The 20,528-nt window shown below is 41.0% G+C and overlaps 1 protein-coding gene across 1 annotated transcript in view; it reads right to left on the reverse strand.

The window, feature by feature from the left end:
• Positions 1-3,382: 3,382 nt before the first annotated feature.
• Positions 3,383-20,528, reverse strand: part of LOC124406627 — a 77,946-nt gene continuing 60,800 nt past the window's right edge. The window contains exons 11-12 of the mRNA XM_046882105.1: positions 8,005-8,197; positions 3,383-4,036 (exon numbers count right to left, since the gene is read on the reverse strand). Of these exons, the coding sequence (XP_046738061.1) occupies positions 3,711-4,036; positions 8,005-8,197 (519 nt within the window). The 3' untranslated portion in view covers positions 3,383-3,710. The remainder of the gene's footprint in view (positions 4,037-8,004; positions 8,198-20,528) is intronic.

Genomic DNA, 20,528 nt, shown 5'->3' on the forward strand with positions numbered 1-20,528 from the left:
TTCTGAGCCTACTACGAAGAGCTTTTCACTCGTACGTAGAGTCGGTACAAAGAGTTCTCCCAAAATGACGCGGGTCTGCGATAGGACAAAAACCATAAGGTGCTCCTTTGATGCGAGAACTGTAAAAGGCCTGCTTTTATGATCTAGATGTCCGTTAAAAAGTATCAAGCACTGGATGTAAATTAGGGTTGAATCATCCGTATAACTTGGGTGCTGCAAATCAATCACTACAGCAGTCTGGTCTCGTTCAGACTCACAGTGAAGTATAACGATGAGACATGTCAAAATGAGAATTTCTTTCAGGACGTCAAAAAGTGCTTTGATTCTAAGCTATGGAAATCAATCAGTTCGAACATCTCTTGTTCAACCTAATACACGTTTCTGGCAAATTTAGCAAATTTTTCTTTGGTCTGTCATGCATAACTTTAGACTCGTTAACGGAGCCATTTGCATTTCTGTAGGATATTATACCCATATAGATATATATAACAACTCATATCGGAAGTATGCCCGGAAAGCGTGTCAAATCCCGACTCTTGATTACATCGAGCTTTAAAAAGTATCCTTCGCTTTTCACGCAATACGTATTAAATATATACATATACATTATAATTTTCTTATACACAGACTGGGGATAAGCAAGCACAAGAATATACGTGTAATATAACCGGAGTTTAACTAACCGCGTTAAATTGTCTGCGCTTAAACGGGTTTTATAACGAGCAAGCATATATTTGCTTTGCAGCTTCGCCGTATTATTAATATATTCATGCATTCAACAGTTTTATGACACCGCAACAGAATTTTGTTTCCCTTTCATTCGGCTCCCTGCTCGTATGATTTTCCCTGTTGCAACAATGTATCGCAGGTGCAATAGTAAAACGTTGTACACGTTTGCATTTGGATTGAATATATTCCTGGCGTACAATCAATGAGAAACATTTATTATCGAGTAATGAATATTTATCGCCTCCTCATAAATAATTAATTCACCAAGTATAATATTCATTGACATGCGGTAGATCTTCGGTAGTTACTGCAGAATGTAGAGCCATATAAGTAACAATAATGATTCAAAATTCGCTAATGAGCTGACTTTTTTGTGCCAGCGAAGCAAGCCACGGATATTTAATACTTGAACAGCGTTTGAATGAACCGGAAATCAAAGCGATTCGTCGATTCTGCCGTCGTTATAAAGTGACTTCGTCAGCTCTTTGCTACCGGTGGTCAAGCATTGGATAAAAGGTATCTGTTGCCCTGTGTAATGGCGTTTGAAAATTACGTTTCAAAAACAAAGCAGACCTCCTCCTTGTATGCGTTTAACTCGAATAAAAAGAAAACAGGCTGAAAGAAGTATTCAAAAGTGTGACAATGTTCTCCCACCCTCCTGCTTCTCTTTGTCTTCCCGTCTCTTGTACCGAACACCCTGTGCGTTACCGTGGCCGCAAAGTATTTGAATTCTAAGGTATTAGTCGCAGGGAAGAAAGTCTGCAGAACGTGTTTCGAAATTTTCCAAGCATTATTCTCCTTTCACTTTGCGGATCAGTATTGATTTCACTATTTATATATCAATAAGAAAAAGGTAAATTTGAGATTAGCCATTGTAAGATTGCAATATTATTAATGATGTTGAAAAAGTGGAAACTGTTTGGTCGTTTATTTCGCATAACATTTACCTATATTTAATTAAGTCTGGTACCTAATTTCAGAAGAATTCTAAATTGATTTTTTACATAATTTATTCCTTTCCTTGCCAACGTGTAACTTACGCGTGCCATGGCTGGTTTCTTGTGCGATTTTTCCCATATTATCCGAGATTTGAATACTAAGGAGGTGAGGAAAGTTCTAAGATTGATAGCTCGAGAATGAAATTTTGTAGTTTTTGTGTCTAGGCACGAGCTGCTGGCCGCGTAAGGTTGTGCAGCAATGATTCACAGCGAAAATTCTGGACATTACTTGAAGTAAACATTGACTCTAGGCTAACAAGTAGACACAGTGATAAATCGAATAGATTCTGTTGTGTATAAGCTATCGGATTTAAAAAGCGACGGCGCAGACATATTTTATTTTCTAAACGTCGTCTACGGATATAAGAGATATTTTTTTTTCTATTGTCTACTAAAATATTGAAAACGCGCCATGCAATAACGATCTGAATAATAATAATAATAATAATAATAATAACAACAATAATGATGATAATAATTATAATAATGATAATAATAATTTGACTATCGTTTCACTTACAAGCTAGTGGACCGCATACACACGCCGAATGTAATATTCATCTAAAATTGCTTTTTCTTCAAGCCATCATTTATTTGCTATATAGATATCGCCAAAACTCGTTTGTTGTATATACTTCAATTCAGGTAAGTGTATAATACATGTATTGTATAAGTATTATCATATCATACACGCATTAGCCGTTGAATGTCAACTCTTCACAATCGCGTATATAGTATTCTTAGCAAATTATCACTCCGTCAAGGTACAAAAATCGTAATGTAAAAAATTGTGTAAATTCATATCGTATATATGGTTAAATGTTGGATTTGTAAAAGTTCTCTAAGGGTATATAATGTGTATATATATTAAGGGTATACATATATGACGTATCGGAAGCGTCGCGCGGAACTCTGCACATCTATTTTTCAACCCCATGTCAATGTCTGGGAGAAATCTCTGCGTCTGCATAATGCGTCTTGCGAGACTCCCACGGGCAGTAATTACGTTTCCGAGATCACAAAATAGTCGTACACACTGTAAACTAGTGCCTACAACTTTGGTACAGCGTTTCTTGGTTTTAAAAGGCAAGAAAAAATTTCATCATCACTCTATGGGAGAGCGCGATATATAATTTCCTCTAATCGAAAATATCGACTGACAAATTGGTCTCGTCTCATATGTGTGTTGAAAAATTCAGCGCTCCACGCAACAGTTTCAATTAATTTTCGATATTGATCAATTATTCACTACTTCATTAGCTATATCATATTTCAATTGGGGGCACCTAAATTTTAAGTATATTCAAATTTAATGAGGGTGATAATTGGGTTCAAAATATACTCAGGAAATTACTTTTGTGCAGCGGTTATTTTTTGGCTCGCTTTTCCTCTCACAATCAGTTCACTCTCAATACTTCGAGCCTCTCCAGATGTTACGTATAGCCATTTTCTTGTACATATATTATATTACGTTCGTATCGTCCTCGTCATCAGTTACATTTTGAACTTGGAGATAGAACGTGCCGTGTATTATTGTTCTCTGCACGAGGCGTATAATATAATTACAGACCTCGAATATAATTGTTTAGAATATTTCAGTGCCTATAATTTTCCGTAACCCGTTCAGTAACTGCTTTGAATCCCTCCCCTCCCCCCCCTACATGCGCGGCGACGAAGATCAAAGAGGAGGCAAATAGGTTGACACGAGTTGTCAAATAAATTAACGCACGTTTCGCAACCCTCGAATCCTCGGTTCATCGTCAGTGCCCGATGATGTGAAAAGCAGCCGGTTCCCAGGTACGTTTGTACCAAAAAGCAGGAAATCGCGACGGTGAATTTGTATCCTGAACAAAACTAGCGGGCCCGACGCGTAGATTCATCCAAAGTAGGTGTCGCGTGATCCCCGGCTTGCAGACTTCTCTTCTCACCCTCGCCGGAAGTCTTGCCTACTTTGCACGAACCACGCGCCTTCTTCGGTCTTCCCTACAAGACGTGGAGGTTCTCACAACTCTTCGACTTACTGTCACGAGCCCAGACCTTCTCCAGGAGTGTCCTCACCTTGAGACTGGCGCTGGTTCTGCTGCCCCTGTACTTCTTCGGCGAGTTATTCTCCGAGCAGGATCCTAAGGGTGACCTGTTCCTGTTCTTCCGTGATCTCTTGCGCAGGAGGTCGCGAGCGTGTTCTGGATTCTCAAGTTTAAGACGTATTTGGGACAGAAGTCCGACGAGGAGTTCGTCAACGTTGTGATTGATGACCACCGAGGTCTCGATGAATTTACAGTCGTACGAAGTCGCCATAGACTTACCCTCTGCAAAATACAAAGCAAAGATTTACCCACGTATATACTTATCAGCTATACCTGCATGTGATACCCCTATAAGGGTCTCTCAATTTCCTCAATCTTCGAGAAACTTTGACGCGGCAACTCGCGCTCAACGTGCCGACACAAATGTAAATTAGTTATATCGATCTTGACAAAAGTTAGCATGCGCTCTACCCTTGTGTACCTATTTTCCATTGTTATAAATCACCGCTACCACTTGCTCGCCAAACTGTATAAGTACGAGTATAACAAATACATCGCCATCAACTTTATAACACACAATCTAATCCGTTATTAAGTCGTAAATTTATAGTGTAGACATTTATATTATGTTATTCCGCACCTATAATCGGTTATCGCGAACAAGTATTTTACGAAAAAATAGCAGAGATTCATTAATGACTTTGTACTGCAATCACGTTTTTGAGAATTTATTCTTTACGTTTCGATCAACGTCACTCACAGTCTATTTCAATTTCCCTCTTCAATTGTACCACATGAGAGTACACCACCTGCACTGGAATTTTTCTCCATTAACTGAAGAGTGTTATCTTGCATCGGTGTAACGTATAATTGATTATACGCTATTTCGAAATTAGCCGCACGTTCACTCACGAACTAATATTTATCGTGGCTAGACTCGCCGCCCGGTGGTATAGGGTACCTACAGTATTACCAGTTTTTTCTCACCCTTTCTGTAAGCACGCACGCAAATGAAATCTTGTAAGAATCACTTCTACACGTAGGTAACAGAATTGCGAGAATTGCGCGCAGCGAGAAAATGCCAGGCATAAAGCGAGACTGAAAGTACGCATACCTAGTAGCGAGATTTAAAGTGGTTAAGATATAAATTTACGCGTTTGGCTATTCTCTTTCTCACTGCAAACGCGATCGTATCGACGCCGTTTTCTGCAGCTGGAAATCATCGTCGAAAGGTGTTCTCCCCTTTTCATACATAAAAGATTAAGAGCGCCAGGTGCTTCTGGGGCCCTCAGACGATGCTTGCAGGTCGTCGTGCAGGATACAAGACGGTTGTGAAAATATTCAACGAGAATTTTTCGCTTATGCAGACAAACGAGCGAAAAGCGCTCTCGAAAATACGAAACAGAAGGTAAAAATTCGGTAAGATCATCCCGTGAAAATCTCCTCGAACTGCTGAAGTAGGCCAGCTGACTGTGTAATGTGTATTCTGGTGAAATAGTATATGCAACGAAGCATCGGAATACACATGTATATGTATACACGTAGAGATGCGTGTCGCTGAACAGCTCACGGTAATCCACAATTTTCATTAAACCTCGAGTTGCTTTGTTCTTCGATTCGAAACTACAATGCTTTATTATATCTGTCTCGGCCAGGTATTCCGGGCGATGCAGGCGGCGTAGTTGCAGGCTTTCATGCATTTTACACGCACATATTCAACCATACAGGTGTATAGAATGCCTTGTTTAGCCTGGCTTTATAGTGCGATAACGCACACATTCGCCTCGTTGATCGGAAAAAATTCATGGAAACGAATAACGAAATCATCCCTCAGTTGAATGCTTTCCATATTAAGGTTGACAAACTTTTTCTTTCCTTTGATATACGATCTGAAAGAATCTACGCAAACGTAAACGTAAATTACTGTATAATATCAGCGAGTTCTTTTTTTAAACTAATCTCACAACGTCAAATTAGAAACGTAATCTGTTTTAAAGTTGTTTTTTTTTTCTATCGAGATACAACGAGCTTTGCTGCAGGATGCAGTTTGTTCGTGGCGTCAAAGGGCGTTCAAACATGACATAATTGTAAATCGTGACTGACGCTTGACCATATGTTGACAATATCTGAAATAGTGTCATAAGTTTAAAGTGGATAGAAAAAAATCAACAGAAAGCAATTTTTTTGCTGCACTTTAGCCTTAGTGAAAATTAAAAAAAAAAAAAAAAAACGTTATTAACTAGAGCAAATTTCGTCTGTATAATTAGAGACTGCAAAAAGGAAACGTGAAGTAATTGGGTAAAGACGAATATTGAAGGGAATATTGACTGAGCTCTGAAAATGCTGGGATAAAAACGATAATTCAGTGAAAAATCCGGCGCCTAGTCGGAATCTCCTGATTTCGGATTAGGCAGAAAAGCTTTTGGACACCTGAGTAATTGCTCATCCGTATGGCGTAAGTATTTGAGTCAGTATTGGAAAATGCTGACGACGATCGAGTTTGTCAGGGAATTAACGATGGCGATGGAGCCTTCGAGCGCAAATCAGATTTACTCAACGCGGTGAAAATTTGGCGGTTATACATTGAGGGTCACTTTTTCCAAATGTCAACTTTTGCCAATGCGTAATCATTGAAATCAGGTTTATCTTTTTTTTTCTTTAACCAGAAATCAAGCGTACGGTATATAGAAATTTTTCTTCTCAAAGGCCGCTTCGCAAACACACTTTTCCACCTAATAGCTGGTGCGCTGTTGCTTCACCTGACACTCTTTGCAGCAATTTACAGGGTCAAAGTGGCGCCGGCGGCTCAAGAATTCCAGGCAGAGGAGTCACGAGATTAAAGCACAGGAGAACGCGTTTGGTGTGAAAATACTGTGAACAAGCGAACGAGGCGTGATCATGCAATTTCTGTCAGGATATGAACTCCGCGAAGGCTGTGCTTACGGTCCTCGCTCAAAATATCGTTTCGCGAAAAGACGTTCTGCCTGGATTCAGCTGCGGATTTAGTGCTTCCGAAATATTTCGAATAAAACGTCGATTAAACTCGACTCGAATTTTATTTTCGACGTCAATTGCAGGTGAATAATAACTGAAGTGAGTTTGGTGATACTTATTGCCCATCTCAACTCTGACCATCGTCAGGCTCTAACTCGTGAGCGTGTGATAATCTTTTACTCAGAAGCTTTACGAGAGCTGGCTCCACATGTGACATCGATTTCACTTCGATTTTGCACTTTCGTGTGAGATTATCCCGCCTATATCGTGAGGCCGAATCATTCGACTGGCTTTAGATTCTCTTCCTATGCCGTTGACAATCCGCCATTAATCCACCAATTTCCGCTTCCATCAAACTATCTATTAGTGGTCAAATTCCCTCACCCGCGTCAGCCCCTTGTTCGACAAAGATCCTGATCTAAAATTGTGCAAGCTCGCAATACCTACACAATATCTGATGTCAGCGTTGAATTCTGAGTCGAATGAAAGATGAAAAATATAGAAATGTAAATGCAACGATTATGTCCTTTCGTGACCGTCATTTTTCCGTCAGGATCTCGTCATTGCTCTCTCGTTAAACTTCCGGCGAATTTATTGCCCGAATAAATCCCTTATTACCGTTCATTAAAGTCTTCCCATATCATGGGGCCACGTATTTTTCTTCCATACATTACAGTGGTACACCCCTCGATTCGACTGTTAAAAACACCGGCATTTCATGACTTGGTGCTTTTTCAACCGGCTGAATAATACTTCAGCTCGTCCACGCGTCGAGAACACAGGTTGGAGCCTTGAAGTAAACCGGGTAACATTTGAACGACATTTGCGCAACGTTCATTCTACGTATAATTTCAAAATTGCATCAAACATATTCTGAATTCCCGCTTTGCGGAAGAGGGGAAATTTATTCATGCGTGAAACACGTCGTCGTCGCCTTCGTCAGACAGTTGCCTCTGACCATAATTCACTCCGTTGAATGTGCCGAGGTTGTGACTACCAACAGCTCCGTCCTCTGTCCTGTGTCTCTAATGTCTGAGAATTTACAAACAAGCATTCTGACAGCTCGGTGACCCGAATGCGGTTCAGACTAATGAGTGCCATAAATTCACCAAAATATTCACTCAAGAATGTAATTAGATCGGAACGGTAATCGCTGCTGAGATAATATTAAACACTATCTACCCAATTTCATGCTGAATATATTCGAACTATAGAGGGAGTTTAGGACTATCTTATATCATATGGTCGATTCTTACCCTCGGCTGAGAAGAGCGTTCCCCTGACGAGATCAATTTTGTTCCCAACAAGTATCACGGCTTTGGAAGAAACGTGATCCAGTCGCCAGAGTGTTTGCAAAACTTTTTCGGCAGCGTGCACGGAGCTGCTGTCAATTGTTGAATAGACAACACAATAGGCGTGTGGTTCGTAGATTCCTATGCAGTCCTCGGTCTGAAACATAACAAAGAAACGGCATCGTCGTTACAACGATCACACGAAGAATGTTATGTCATAAGGTTTTTTGCGAAAAAGGATGCCTTCTTTAATATGCACGGATCTCTATCGTTAATAAAATAATTTAGCCGGACCCTTATTTTCCAATACCCGAATACTCCACGCCAATATGTCCTTTCGTAACTTTCTTTATTTCCGTTCCGCATGACGAATTTCGCGTGGTACAAAGCCGGTGGAAGAAGAAGTTCACCGGTGCAAACACGTCCTCGTTTGAGCTGATGTATGTTTATTTCGCGTTATATCTATATTTTCGAACGTACGTATACAGACGAGAATTGGCGTACCGTGCAGGTGTGGGTCAAAGGTGCGCATATATTACGCCTACGGATGGATGCTCCGGTTGTTCCGAAATGGGGTTCCCTTCATGATCGACCATTCTTCGGATGGCTGCATCTTTTTCATTCGATTTGAACCTCGACGGACTGTCTCGATACGGTTATTCGGCTAAGAAGTGACTTCCAACAAGAATTCAAGAGGAATAGAAAGAAGAATACGAAGTGTAAATTGGTCTCGAATTGGTTTGCGCTTCATAGATAACTGCGCGAGGGTCTGAGAAAAAAAAAACCTAGAATATCTTGATCGAGAATACGAAACGGTCTAGGTAAGTTGAGATTCGATACTATCGCGATTTTGCATCGCGCACAAGTTGCATCGCAATTTGTGGTTAAACGGAGAAGAGCTTTTACCGGATAAGGGAGCAGTTCGTGCGGGGATCAATATGTACGCAGAAAGAAACTCGTCGTGGGTTTTACAGGCCGTGAATTCGTTTGTTCAAAATCCTTGCATCCGACCGGAGTGGAGCTGAGAGAAAGCTTCTACGCAATCGGGGATTGCTGAGTGCCCGAGTCAGCTAAAAGCTTACTCCAAATTGCGGACTGTCAAAAGTCTTATAATGAACCTGAGAACATTGGACGACGTTTGGCTAAAGCAGAAACTCGACGCTTATTCAGCGGTCACTTGATTGGTTTAAAAAATAATGCTCCGGCGGGAGGAATTAAACACGGACAATTGTCGAGGGATAAAAATTATTTATAAAAAATTGTAGAGTTTTAAACTCTTTAACCAAGACGCTTCTGCGTTCGATCGTTGAATTTGCGACCGTATTTCTTGTGGCATACGATAATTCGGGTCTATAGAGCACACATTAAACTTGTTTTCCCTCATTTACGTTGAATTAATTAATTGAGATTTATGTTAATTAGGTTAATTTGAGTGTCTCGTTTCGCCGAAAATATGACGACACTACACGTGAGCTAACCAGGCGTACGAGCCCGAGCAATTACTTTATATAAATAAAAACTAATTTCCTTTGAGGCAGCTTCAGCTTATTCAAAAAGGGGGACGAGAAAAATTCTTGCTGTTTTTCGGGCATTTTTCTTATTCTCTTCCCAGCTCTTCAGCGCTTATAACTTTTTTTTTTCTCGTACAATACGAGCTTTCGCATACATATACAAACAATCGCCAGAAAATGAGGGTACGAAGCATCTCCCAACCTCCTCGTTCTGGTGTTCCTAATTTTCGCTACGAAAACTTTATACCAGCCGGGTTTTATCCCGACCAGGATTGTGCTTGCAGATGGTTTTCCGCTGGGAAGGAAATCGAATTGTCTGAGTACCACGTAATGCATAATGATAGCTGCGGACATATAAAATCGAAATTGCGTGAGCATGAAGTCACGTCCGCATATGTGCACATGTATAATGTGTACATACCCATTCGTACCTAACGCACACAAGGATTACACGGGCATCGCGTCCCTTTTCAGGAAAAGCTTACATCCATAATATTTTAGGTGGTTAATTAAAGCGACCGGCTAGATACAAGGCAACAGCTGACGAATACAAACGACTCAATTACAAGATATTCTGGAGCAGGTAGCCGCCACGGAGCAGAGGTGAACCAACGACTCCTGAACGCGGCAGCAAACGCTATTAAATTATTAAAACAGCTTTGATTTTTTCATCTCGATGAAGAAACCTGGTGATTCGAAGTAACACTCTCTTCTATTCGCCGTTGTAAGCTCAGAAAAGCGTTCTATTTTTGTAACTTGTCATGGAGTCAAGTCTTGAATAATTGGCCGGGGTTCGCTGCTCTCTCCAAATTAGACCTCCTAATAAATACCTATATTACGCTGCTAGGTACTACAGTGTTGGCCCGAAGGTGAGGCTGATGTTGAAATTCAAAATCTTCGACTGGAGCAGGTATGAGACGAAATCAACGGTATGTAAAATTAAGGAAAACATGGTGGAGGGATTATTTTGTATTTAACCCCGCTCTACCCCCTGAAGGTATATATGTACATTACTCACACATGTTCAGTATTCAAATGGACGATAGTATAATAGTCTCGACTAAATTCTATGTAGGTACTATGGTTTCATTTGTAGTTTATCGAAAATTAGAGGCTACAGGTTTAGAATTAAAATTACACATTTACGGTCCTTGAGAGAGTTCTGAAATTTTCAATGTTACGAAAAATTGATGAAAAGATAAGAATTCGTAAAATGAAAAAAAATCATATCTCGAGAATGGATCAACTGGTTCTAGTGATTTTGATCTCAATCGGCGGAGATTTTTTCAGCTTAGAACTGACTAAATTTCTGATTCTATCGTTTTTACGGTTTTCGAGTTATTTAAATAATAATAAGGAGTATACGTATAATACCGGCATACAGCAAGAGAACATCCAGGTCAGTTTTTACGTCTCATTCTATCCCCCCGTATCTCGATTCTGCAATTTCAACATGGCTGAAATTAGTTCTCCTACAGTCTAGGAACAGATTGCAAATGCAAGTGAATTAAGCCACGGATCTGGATCGAGCTTATCCTACGAAGTTGGATAATCGCTTTGCCTTTGCTAGAGTACATCCGTACGTACACTGGGAAAATTCGAAATTCAAAAGCTTTCGAGACTGCTGAATGGAGTGCACGTTACACAGACAAAGGTTCGTTTGCCAAATGCACCGACTGCCTGGAGGACCAATGAGAAAAGCTCGGAGCCCAGCAAATGCTTTTACAGTCTCGAGGATCGACGCGACGTGGTTCAACGCAAGTTTTGCACAGTTTGCACGGCAATTATTTCAGCGTCCAGGGGATGCTGGACTCGTTGTGCGGGATGGTTATCGGTGTCACCCCATGGAAACTCGTGAGAATATGGCGTTGGTCGACAGGCAAGCTCGCTGACGTAATCCGGGAAACGAAACGTTTCCCAGGGGTTGTTACTCGGCCTAAAAACTTAATATTAACGTGTACGCAGCGCCGACGCGTTACGGTAAAGAATTTCTTGTGCTGTTCCGACTCGGTGTGGCTGTGAGTTGACTTTCAACAAACTTAAAGCACGCAGCTCTTAAGCTGACACACTTCGCTGCGAATTGAATAGCATCAACACCATGCTGTGGTCGACGCTTTCCAACGGACGACACACGCAATGTCGTTACACACGGAGCGTCGTAACTAGGTTGAAAGTTACTGCGGAAAACTGACCCCTGTAACTGATCGCCAGGACTTTTCTTCGGAAAAATACGTGCAAGTACGAAAAACATTGAATACAGTTGCATGTACCTTGTAACTTGACGGTCTCTGATCTTTTTGATCAGTTTTAGGACGACTGATATTATCGTGCTTCATGGGAAATGTTTGTGACTTTCTTAAGAAAGGCTTTATATTTCTTTCTCTCTTCGGATATGAAAAACCTGGTTTCTGAGCAGTATTCATGATAGCATGAGGATTTTGTTACCTGAAAGTCATTTTAAATTTCAATCTCTGGGATGATCGTTGATCGTCATCCCCGAAAACGTGAGGCACGAACAACCCTTTGATGAGCAACTGCGTCAAAGAACCTTTCGCTGGTATTGAATAAAGTCAATAATTTAGAAAGATTATAATTAGGTATTTTCATTGCGTGGATGAATTTCTGCTCTTAGCTTTCCAGTCATCAAATTTCACCCTCTTATTATTCCCGGGAGGATTTAAAAATTATAAAGCGGGTCGCAAGAAACGTTCGTTTCGTGCGGTTCGTTACCAGTTAAAATATCCCTAAATTGGCTCACTTCACTGCGTGGTAAACATTCAACAACAAACGGATCCAATTATTTTTCAGCTGCACACCCGTGCTTGAATTAGGAAAAACGGTATATATACTTTTCCCGACTCTCAAATTTGAAGAATATCCCTCTTTTAATGCCACGAATGCCACGAATGGCACGATCGTAGAGCCGAACTCAAAAACTGCACAGTCACCGATCCTTCGCAATTGATTGTTACAAATATTCGATACAAAGAGCGCTTCAGAGATATAGTTTCATAGTTTTTAGAAACCTCGCGTGAATTAGAAATAATATTCTACGGTTTAAATAAGTTGGGGAATCATTTTTTCATTTTATCACTAGAAGTGATACCGAGGAGAAACGTAAGAGCGAAATGTACGTAGAATTCCAAATAGATGTAAGCTTTCTAGCCGATTGTGTGGAATACAGAATCATAAATCTCAAGGCGAAATAGTGTGTTAAAACACAGTTGCCCGCGCATGAACGTAGGTTCAATTTCATTCACCAAAAAAGCATTTTTTCCTCTCTTAATTTTAGGATTATCAAATTTCTGCAGCATGAGTAATTTGGCTTCTGAAAATCGCCGCTACTTTGATCTAAGACTGAAACGTGACCGCCTCGAAAGAGGCAGAGCCAGCCAAGCGAAAGAAATTATTTGACAAGTTGAACGTGAAATTATGATCAGATAGTAAAAGGAAATTTAAAATTGCTAGCAAGGTATTACACAGGTTGAAAGGGAGAAGGTTTCAAACGTCCAGGATCGGGTATCGCGGTGGTTGTGTGATAACTTTCCAGCGTATCCTGTGCAAGATGAAACGTCCTATTAAATCGTTGAATGTTTCATTAACACCGTACCTATACTTGGAAAGAAACGGAGCGGTTACCTGCTTTGCGAAATTTAATTACGAAACACCGTGAAACCAGAAGCGTGATTGCACAGTTTGAAAAAAAAGATACGTGAACGTCGGGGACGCGAACGGCATTCCAGTGGGAGATAAAAGAAACATCAGGTAGGCAGGCAGGAATTGTCGAGGCAAGTTTCGCGGGTCGAAGATCCGGTCTGACTAGAGATAGGTGGACGAGGAATGCGGCGAGAATTGCGAGGAAGATATCAGAAGCACGAGTGAAATTTCTCGTATTCTACATGTTACCCGGCGTTTTTCCCGAAGGAAACGGACTATCCGAACGTGTTTGAAGAATATATTTGCGGGGAAAGCGCAGGGAACTAAATGCTTTATCAGCCTCAGCGTTGCGTTGTGAAGGATAATTGAATATGAGAAAGAAGAAGATAAAGAAGAAAAAAAGAAGCTTGTCGTATTTAAAGTTATCGCGATATATCGAAGGTACGACAGGCAGGCAGGAGGGTGAAAGATAAGCCGCATCGGCTGCCTCGCACCTTTGGAGAAATGAAACGAGCAGACCTTTCTTTGATCCGAAATCAACGACGCAGAATTTAGGGATACGAACGAGGCCCGAGTTTTTTTCCTTTCGGGATTTTTACCGGCTTAAAGAGAAGCTGATAGAAAAATATCCGTGTAGACCATACTTTGCATACAGAGTACAGAAATAATATAATAGCACGGAAGAAGCCGAGACGTACTTTGACGACGCGTATACGTGTGGAGAAGATAAGGCTAAAGAATGTTGTAATGAGATCCGTGACTTGTAGGAAAACTCCGGAGCCAGCCTCTCCGCCACTTTTGAAACTCACATAGCCAGCGCAGACGTCCATTAGCGGAAAATTTCGTCTCATTTTGCGATGCGAGCTTTTCGAGCTGCTCGATAGTTTGAATACCTTCTCTACTCTTCGGACGTTGATTATACGCCGTTCGTTAGAAAAGTCTGTGAGCCACGATGGTCGAGCTCTGAGCATTTTCGGATCCCTGCCAAGCACCAAACTGAGTGATTATCAACTGAAGGGTGAGCGAGGCTTCTTGCAGGGGTGAACGTGCCGTATAAATAACTAATTATAAGTCCCGGCATGAGGTCCAAGGGAAACGTGAAGGAGAGGCTTTACCTGTAGAAACACGCGAGGATGAACGTTCGGATTCCCCGGACGGTGACCCTCCTGGTTTCCGAGGATAAGCTTTAACGAGCGGAGAATAGGGGCGCGCCTTATTACTCTTTTAACAATTACAAGGCAGTCACGTGCCGAACAGCGTCTTATTTGTCCGGTAAAAGCGGGCTTACGAGATTTATTTCATCTCGCTATACCCGCAACACGAAGCCAAATTACGAATTGAATTGCGACGGAAGCCACCCGCTTATAACCTCTACGTGAGCTGCAATATTTTCCAACTTCGCGAGAATATCTCGCGGCTACTTTATCGGTTAATTAATTTTAATTGGAAACTTCCGGAAAGCAGAATTATACATTCTCTGCAATTGCTCTTCAATAATTAATTTCTTATTTCAAGGTAAAATAAAAAAATAAAATAAAAAAAATAGACGAGTCAGCGTTTTTCACAGCGATATCTAGCTAAAGTTTGACTCATAAGGGCTTCTAGTAAACCGTACTATGGCCGCCTACTGAATTTCACTTCACTCCGTGGCGAAAAGCAAATTTTCGCTATGGAGAAGAGCGCAGGGTTCACGTGGAGCTACGTAACGCTTCATCGATACGAAGTGCTCTGGAACTTCGTATCCTCATTTCATACTCTTCTCCAAGATATTCGGAAAAAACAATTATTTTTCGAACTCCAAGTGACACACGTATACGGAGATGAAACGAACTCGAATCTGTAGCGATCAGGTTCCAGTTACTTCCACACAGACTTCAAGTGTATAACCGAGAAATGGACTTGAGTGAATTTGCAGAATTTAATTCTCGAACGAGAAATGAAGCCCGGTGTTTTCGAGCATGGTCTCATCCTCCCCGATTTCAGCTGCAGGATAAAATTTATAGATAATCTCTAAGGTACGACCCTCTGCCTCTCTTTCCCGAAAACGACCGTCGTCAACAGAATTTGAAGATTTACATATTTATTTGCATTTTTGCCAACGTCCGATTTATTCACGCCTTCGGAACTCGTCGACGCTCTTCGCAGTGTGTGGTCATGTATATACATGACATACATCACGGGGTGAATACACGAGGCATAAACCAGGTTCGATTATCTTCGGGCTCAAGGAGCTTACCGAGGACACACACGATAAAGTTTCTAACTCTAGATCCAATCATTGATCCTACAAGATTATTACTATACGTGATGCAGGTGATGGCGCCTACAGCGTAGGCTGATTTTACGCGAGTGATTCGAGACTTTACGAGTTGCTTGGCTAGCGATGATGGGTCCATCGTAAAGCATCCAGGCTTCGCTGCACCGACGATCCTCATCTTGGCAATTTGCCCGCTAAATACGCGACTGTTTGCTTTCGGACGGCTCGTGGATATCGTCCCGTAAATCGGATAGCCGTTATTCGCGAAAGAGGTTTTGCTTTCTACATTGGTCAAATTTTTACGGAGAAATATAGAGATCAATATCTATCCAGTCGTCTGCTCAGCTCACGCGATACTGAAAAGAATTTTTCGTCCTACTTAGGCGTGAAATGGAGTTTTACGGTAGGTTTTGCAGGTGTAAAATCAGTTTTACACACATGTATGTATTTGAAATCAAAAAGGATCTAAATTGCCACATTTATAGTTGATCCTGAGAATCGTCAGTTCAGTTAATGGTCAGGAGATGGCGGAAAATACGGGCCAAGCTTCGGGAGGCATAATTAACAATTTTCATTTTCAGTTTGAAAATTCAAATATCAACTATTGATTGATAGAGATTGGTAGAATTCAATTTTTCATTTGTAAATCACGTGATGGAATTCAGTTCATTCTTTTGGTTAGTTAAAAATCTTCCGTGCCCACGTATGCGAACTTCTTCTTCCTACATTTTTTGCAATTTTTGTACAATGTGATCGAATTTTACGACTCGTAGGACAAAAAATATTGTTAGCATCACGAGCATAACGATTTACACCCTAGGTAGGAAAACTACTATATCACCCATACAAACGAATTATACGACCTGCATTTATACAGCGTACCAGCGTGTATTGTATAGATATAGTTACTTCCTGCATTGAGATAACATAACGGAAGCATATATAAATTTATGTTGTATCGTTACGATTATATCACTTGGTACGTTTCAACTCAACTTGAATCAGCTGCCGCCGTCATAGTTCCCCCTAGTTTCTAAACAGTTGAAACTTCGATGCTATTCTATTCCTTACAGAATTCTAACCCAGGTGTGTTGTATCGGTATGGAGTTATTCTATAAAGGATAACACGAGTTTACAGGATAAATTGGCAGACGTGAGTACAACGAACAGATTGACGTGCACTTTGTAATCGTGATAAACCAGTACCATAAATTTCTGAAAACTTGTCACCTCCGATATCGCCGAAGAATTTGTCATCTGATCTAAAAGTCCATATTCGCCGCGGCATCATGTCAACTCCAGAGAAAGTAACTATTCATGAATACTAAATTGATGAGCGCGTAGTAAATCTCATCCGACCGTAACGCCTGAACCCTCAGAGACAAGGGTGGGAGATGAAGTAGAGCAAGAGTGTTTCGTCTCCTACGTCGAAGCCTTGTAGGAACATTTCAAAAGCTTCCATATCTCACATACTAAGCTACTGAAAATTGGCGTTCGATAAGCAGTATAAAAGACTCAATCATACGACATGGCCATAGCGAGCAATCCAAAGTTTTCGTCCAACCAGCAAAAGACACCCCGAGACGTTTTCCCAGGTACTTGTCTCGGTTCAACTCGTACATACATGCCTGATTGTGATACAGTTCCTCGCTCCATCGGCACACCTAGACCAGCAAACTCGTAGACACAAGCTTGGTTGGATAGCGGAGGGTTCGGCCTGAGTCGCCAACTAACCAATCAGCCAGCTATCCAGCCAGGCAGACAGCCGATCCACCGAGGCAAGCAACCATCGTCACCCGTTCAACCATGTGCTCTGCTGGGGCGTGCGACAAGCCCCTATATTTAATACACACCACCACGGCTAGACGTGCTTCAAAGTTATTGGCGTCGACACCGTCTTGCCGTATAGTGAGTAGGTGAATTCGCCCTACTTGTGCTCGTATAATGCACTATCTGCTCGTCGATGGTGTTACGCTGGCGTCTCTGTCTGCATCCGTAAATGCTTTGCTCAGTCCGCGTACTCGAGCGAATATTTTGAAAGAGTACCGGCTGGCTGTGCAGTCTGTCCGTCGATTATATGCTCGATAACGTCGTGACCTGATAACCAATTCGGTGTATGAAACTTTGAAGGATGTGGCATCGTGTTACGCGATGTAAATATTCGGCATATACTTTTTGCCATCGGAAATTTCAGTGCAACTTCAAGAACTCCAGAATTTTTAAACGATTATATTTATGATATTCAAATTTTGTGCGGCGAACGTGCAATTTCTTGCCATACCTACATTATGCCTGATCGCAAAAAAAAAAAAAAAAAAAAAAAAAATATTCGGCACCTTCGAAGTAACTCCAGGGAATAGACATGCACTGGCAATGTGTCGCTAGACGGCGTAGACACTGGACGGGGATTGAAATTTATTTTTTACGTCGTAACGACGAACGTGAGAAGTAGGGACAAGGTTACGAGTTACTACTGATATTTTATCTCTTTCAGGGTTTAATTTTTCTCCGACTTTAACCGCAGTTTCCGTTTTTACGATACCGCGGTAATTACGTTGACCTAATCACACAAGCACTCATTTATTCTTGAAAAAAGTTCTACGTTGTGAATTCAATAGAAATTTTAAAAGCCTCTAAGGATAACAATTTATGCCTTTTTTTCTTCCTCACCCGCTTCAACGGGAAATTTAATCGTGCGTAAAATTGACCCTCGATTTGTAAGATAAACTATCTACAGAGGATCGGGAGGACTGAGAAAAATAGAAGAACCCGTGAACGCCGGATCGAGAATCAGGAAGCGAAGAAAAATAGTTGCAGAAACCCGTTCCGTTTTCCGTCGTCCTTTCTTTTTGACAGTTCAGCTTTTGTCTTCCTGGCAGTCGTTCTCCGGGCGTAGCTACTGTCGTTTTGTATGAGATATAAACATGTCAAGACAAGGTGAGGATGAAGGATTACGGGTAAAACACCTCGCCTCTACAAGGAGTGCTCATACCATCTTGTTCTTCATCCACCTTGTCATAGAAAATCAATGCTGAATCAATTAAATCCTCATATTTCATCTGGCTTTCAGTCTAATCTGGCAATTTCAGTAGAGCGAGAGAAATTGGTCCATTATTTCACTTTAATCGAGACATCAATCCGGTCTCGTCCGCCGTTGCACGTGGGTGAAAAGAAAAAAGAAGAAAAAAAAAAAAGAAATGTAGGGAAAAAATCGCCCACCGCTGTGGTAATATCTATGGAGAGCATCGAGTCTGGGTATGAACTGCAATACGTGCCCGAACGTTTACTCTATACACACGTACAACAAGCTTGACCAGCGGTAGTTATCGAGCTGCTAAAATGACGAACTTTTTTTTCGAGTGGTATTCCTAGGTGGGTGTAAGTGAATAACTTTCACGTTCAATTACGCCTGGTGATATCGCAGCCTTTCAATGCGGTGGTGTAATGATAGACCTCGCTTCTATATCTGCTAAAACACATATGGGGACGATAATGCCGTTTACCTAAGATAAACGATATTTTCTATATTTCGTTGAACTAAAGCAACATGGCTTACCGCTAAAAGCTTGGCACACTGTGAACTCTTAATTTCGAGGCAGTTTTATGTAGTCGCACCTACGTTCGTAGTTTAGATTTCTCCATAAGGACTATCTCGGTTTGAAATGTCTCGACAACCGTAACCATCCAGAACCCCCGCAAAGGGTTACTACTCCCTGCTGTATCCTCGAAAGCAATTGAGTCTAGAGAAACGACGGGGGCATAAGAGACAATGGAATTAGTTACGAGAGCAAAGTTTTAATTGCACTACTTCGCCTGTTAGCTGGTAACTGGTTTGAGCGCGACGATAAAAAGACCGGCGTTTCTGACAGGATGACCGTGGGTCTTATGGTCTTTATAGACACAACGAACGGACAGGAAAAACTCTGCTGTAAAATGTAGCTTTCACAAATCCCGGATCAAAAAAGGATTTAAGAACGAATTTAATCCGTCCCGAGTGGGCATATTTTAGAGTAAAGTATACGAATTGCACAGTCTTGAAACTCACCCAATGCGAGATTGAATTACCTCGGCGAAGAGAAAAGAAAAAAAGTCACACGTTTATGAGTTTGATATATACGTATTGATATTTAATAACATTGCAGTTATTTCACTATCATTTTTATTATTTCAATTTACAGTCAATTGTTAAGAGTTTGGACGGCATATTTTCATGAATACATCTTATTCCGTTTAAAATCTAAGTCGACAGTATTCAATATGAAAAATGTTACCTAAGTTCCAGGCATAACATGCTCAACTGAACGACGTGAGGTTTGATTGAATTTTCAAGCAACCAATACAGAATAATCGATAACCCATCGGCTTTGTACATGTATGAATATGGATCGATTCTCGTAATATAAAAAAAAACCGTGTAACTTAGGGTGAATTATTGGTAGATTATATTCATTTTTCTAAAGGTATATGAGAGTTATTGGCACCCGATTTCAAATTTTTCGAAACACCGCGTTTTCTATTGGAAGCACAGTACCACGTATTAAAATTCAATAACATGACGTGATATATAAAAAGCCATGGAATTTCATCCAGATTTGAATTCGGGGAATGAGAAACTAGGAACGTGCATGAATTTCGCGATTATTCCAATGAGACAGAACGTCGAATCTCTAGACGTTTTGTAAATTGAAACAAAGCAGTTATTTTAATGCAACAATGATGAATGTTGAAAAAAGAGGTAGTGAAAGCTTTATACGGTTGAGAAAAGAGAAGTATAGTTTGATTAAGAGCCAAGTTTAATGTTTAACTTTCTCGATTACCGGAGAGGTCTGAGTGCGGAAAGTGAGTTGAGTGAAAACTAACGCTCGAACATGAATATAACATAATTCCAATCTTGCGGGCTCTACCGGGGCGGTAGACTCCCGACGAATTATGGATCAGCTGAAAAGACTGGCGAGCTTGAAACGGCCCGAGTGCAGGAAGGTGGATTATCGATCTTTAGAAACCGACCCTCGTGGCCCGAAGAAACAAGAGAATATCACCCTGTCACATATCCATAAAGCCAC

Source organism: Diprion similis, chromosome 6 (genome assembly GCF_021155765.1).
Source record: "Diprion similis isolate iyDipSimi1 chromosome 6, iyDipSimi1.1, whole genome shotgun sequence".
Classification (NCBI taxonomy): Eukaryota; Metazoa; Arthropoda; class Insecta; order Hymenoptera; family Diprionidae; genus Diprion; species Diprion similis.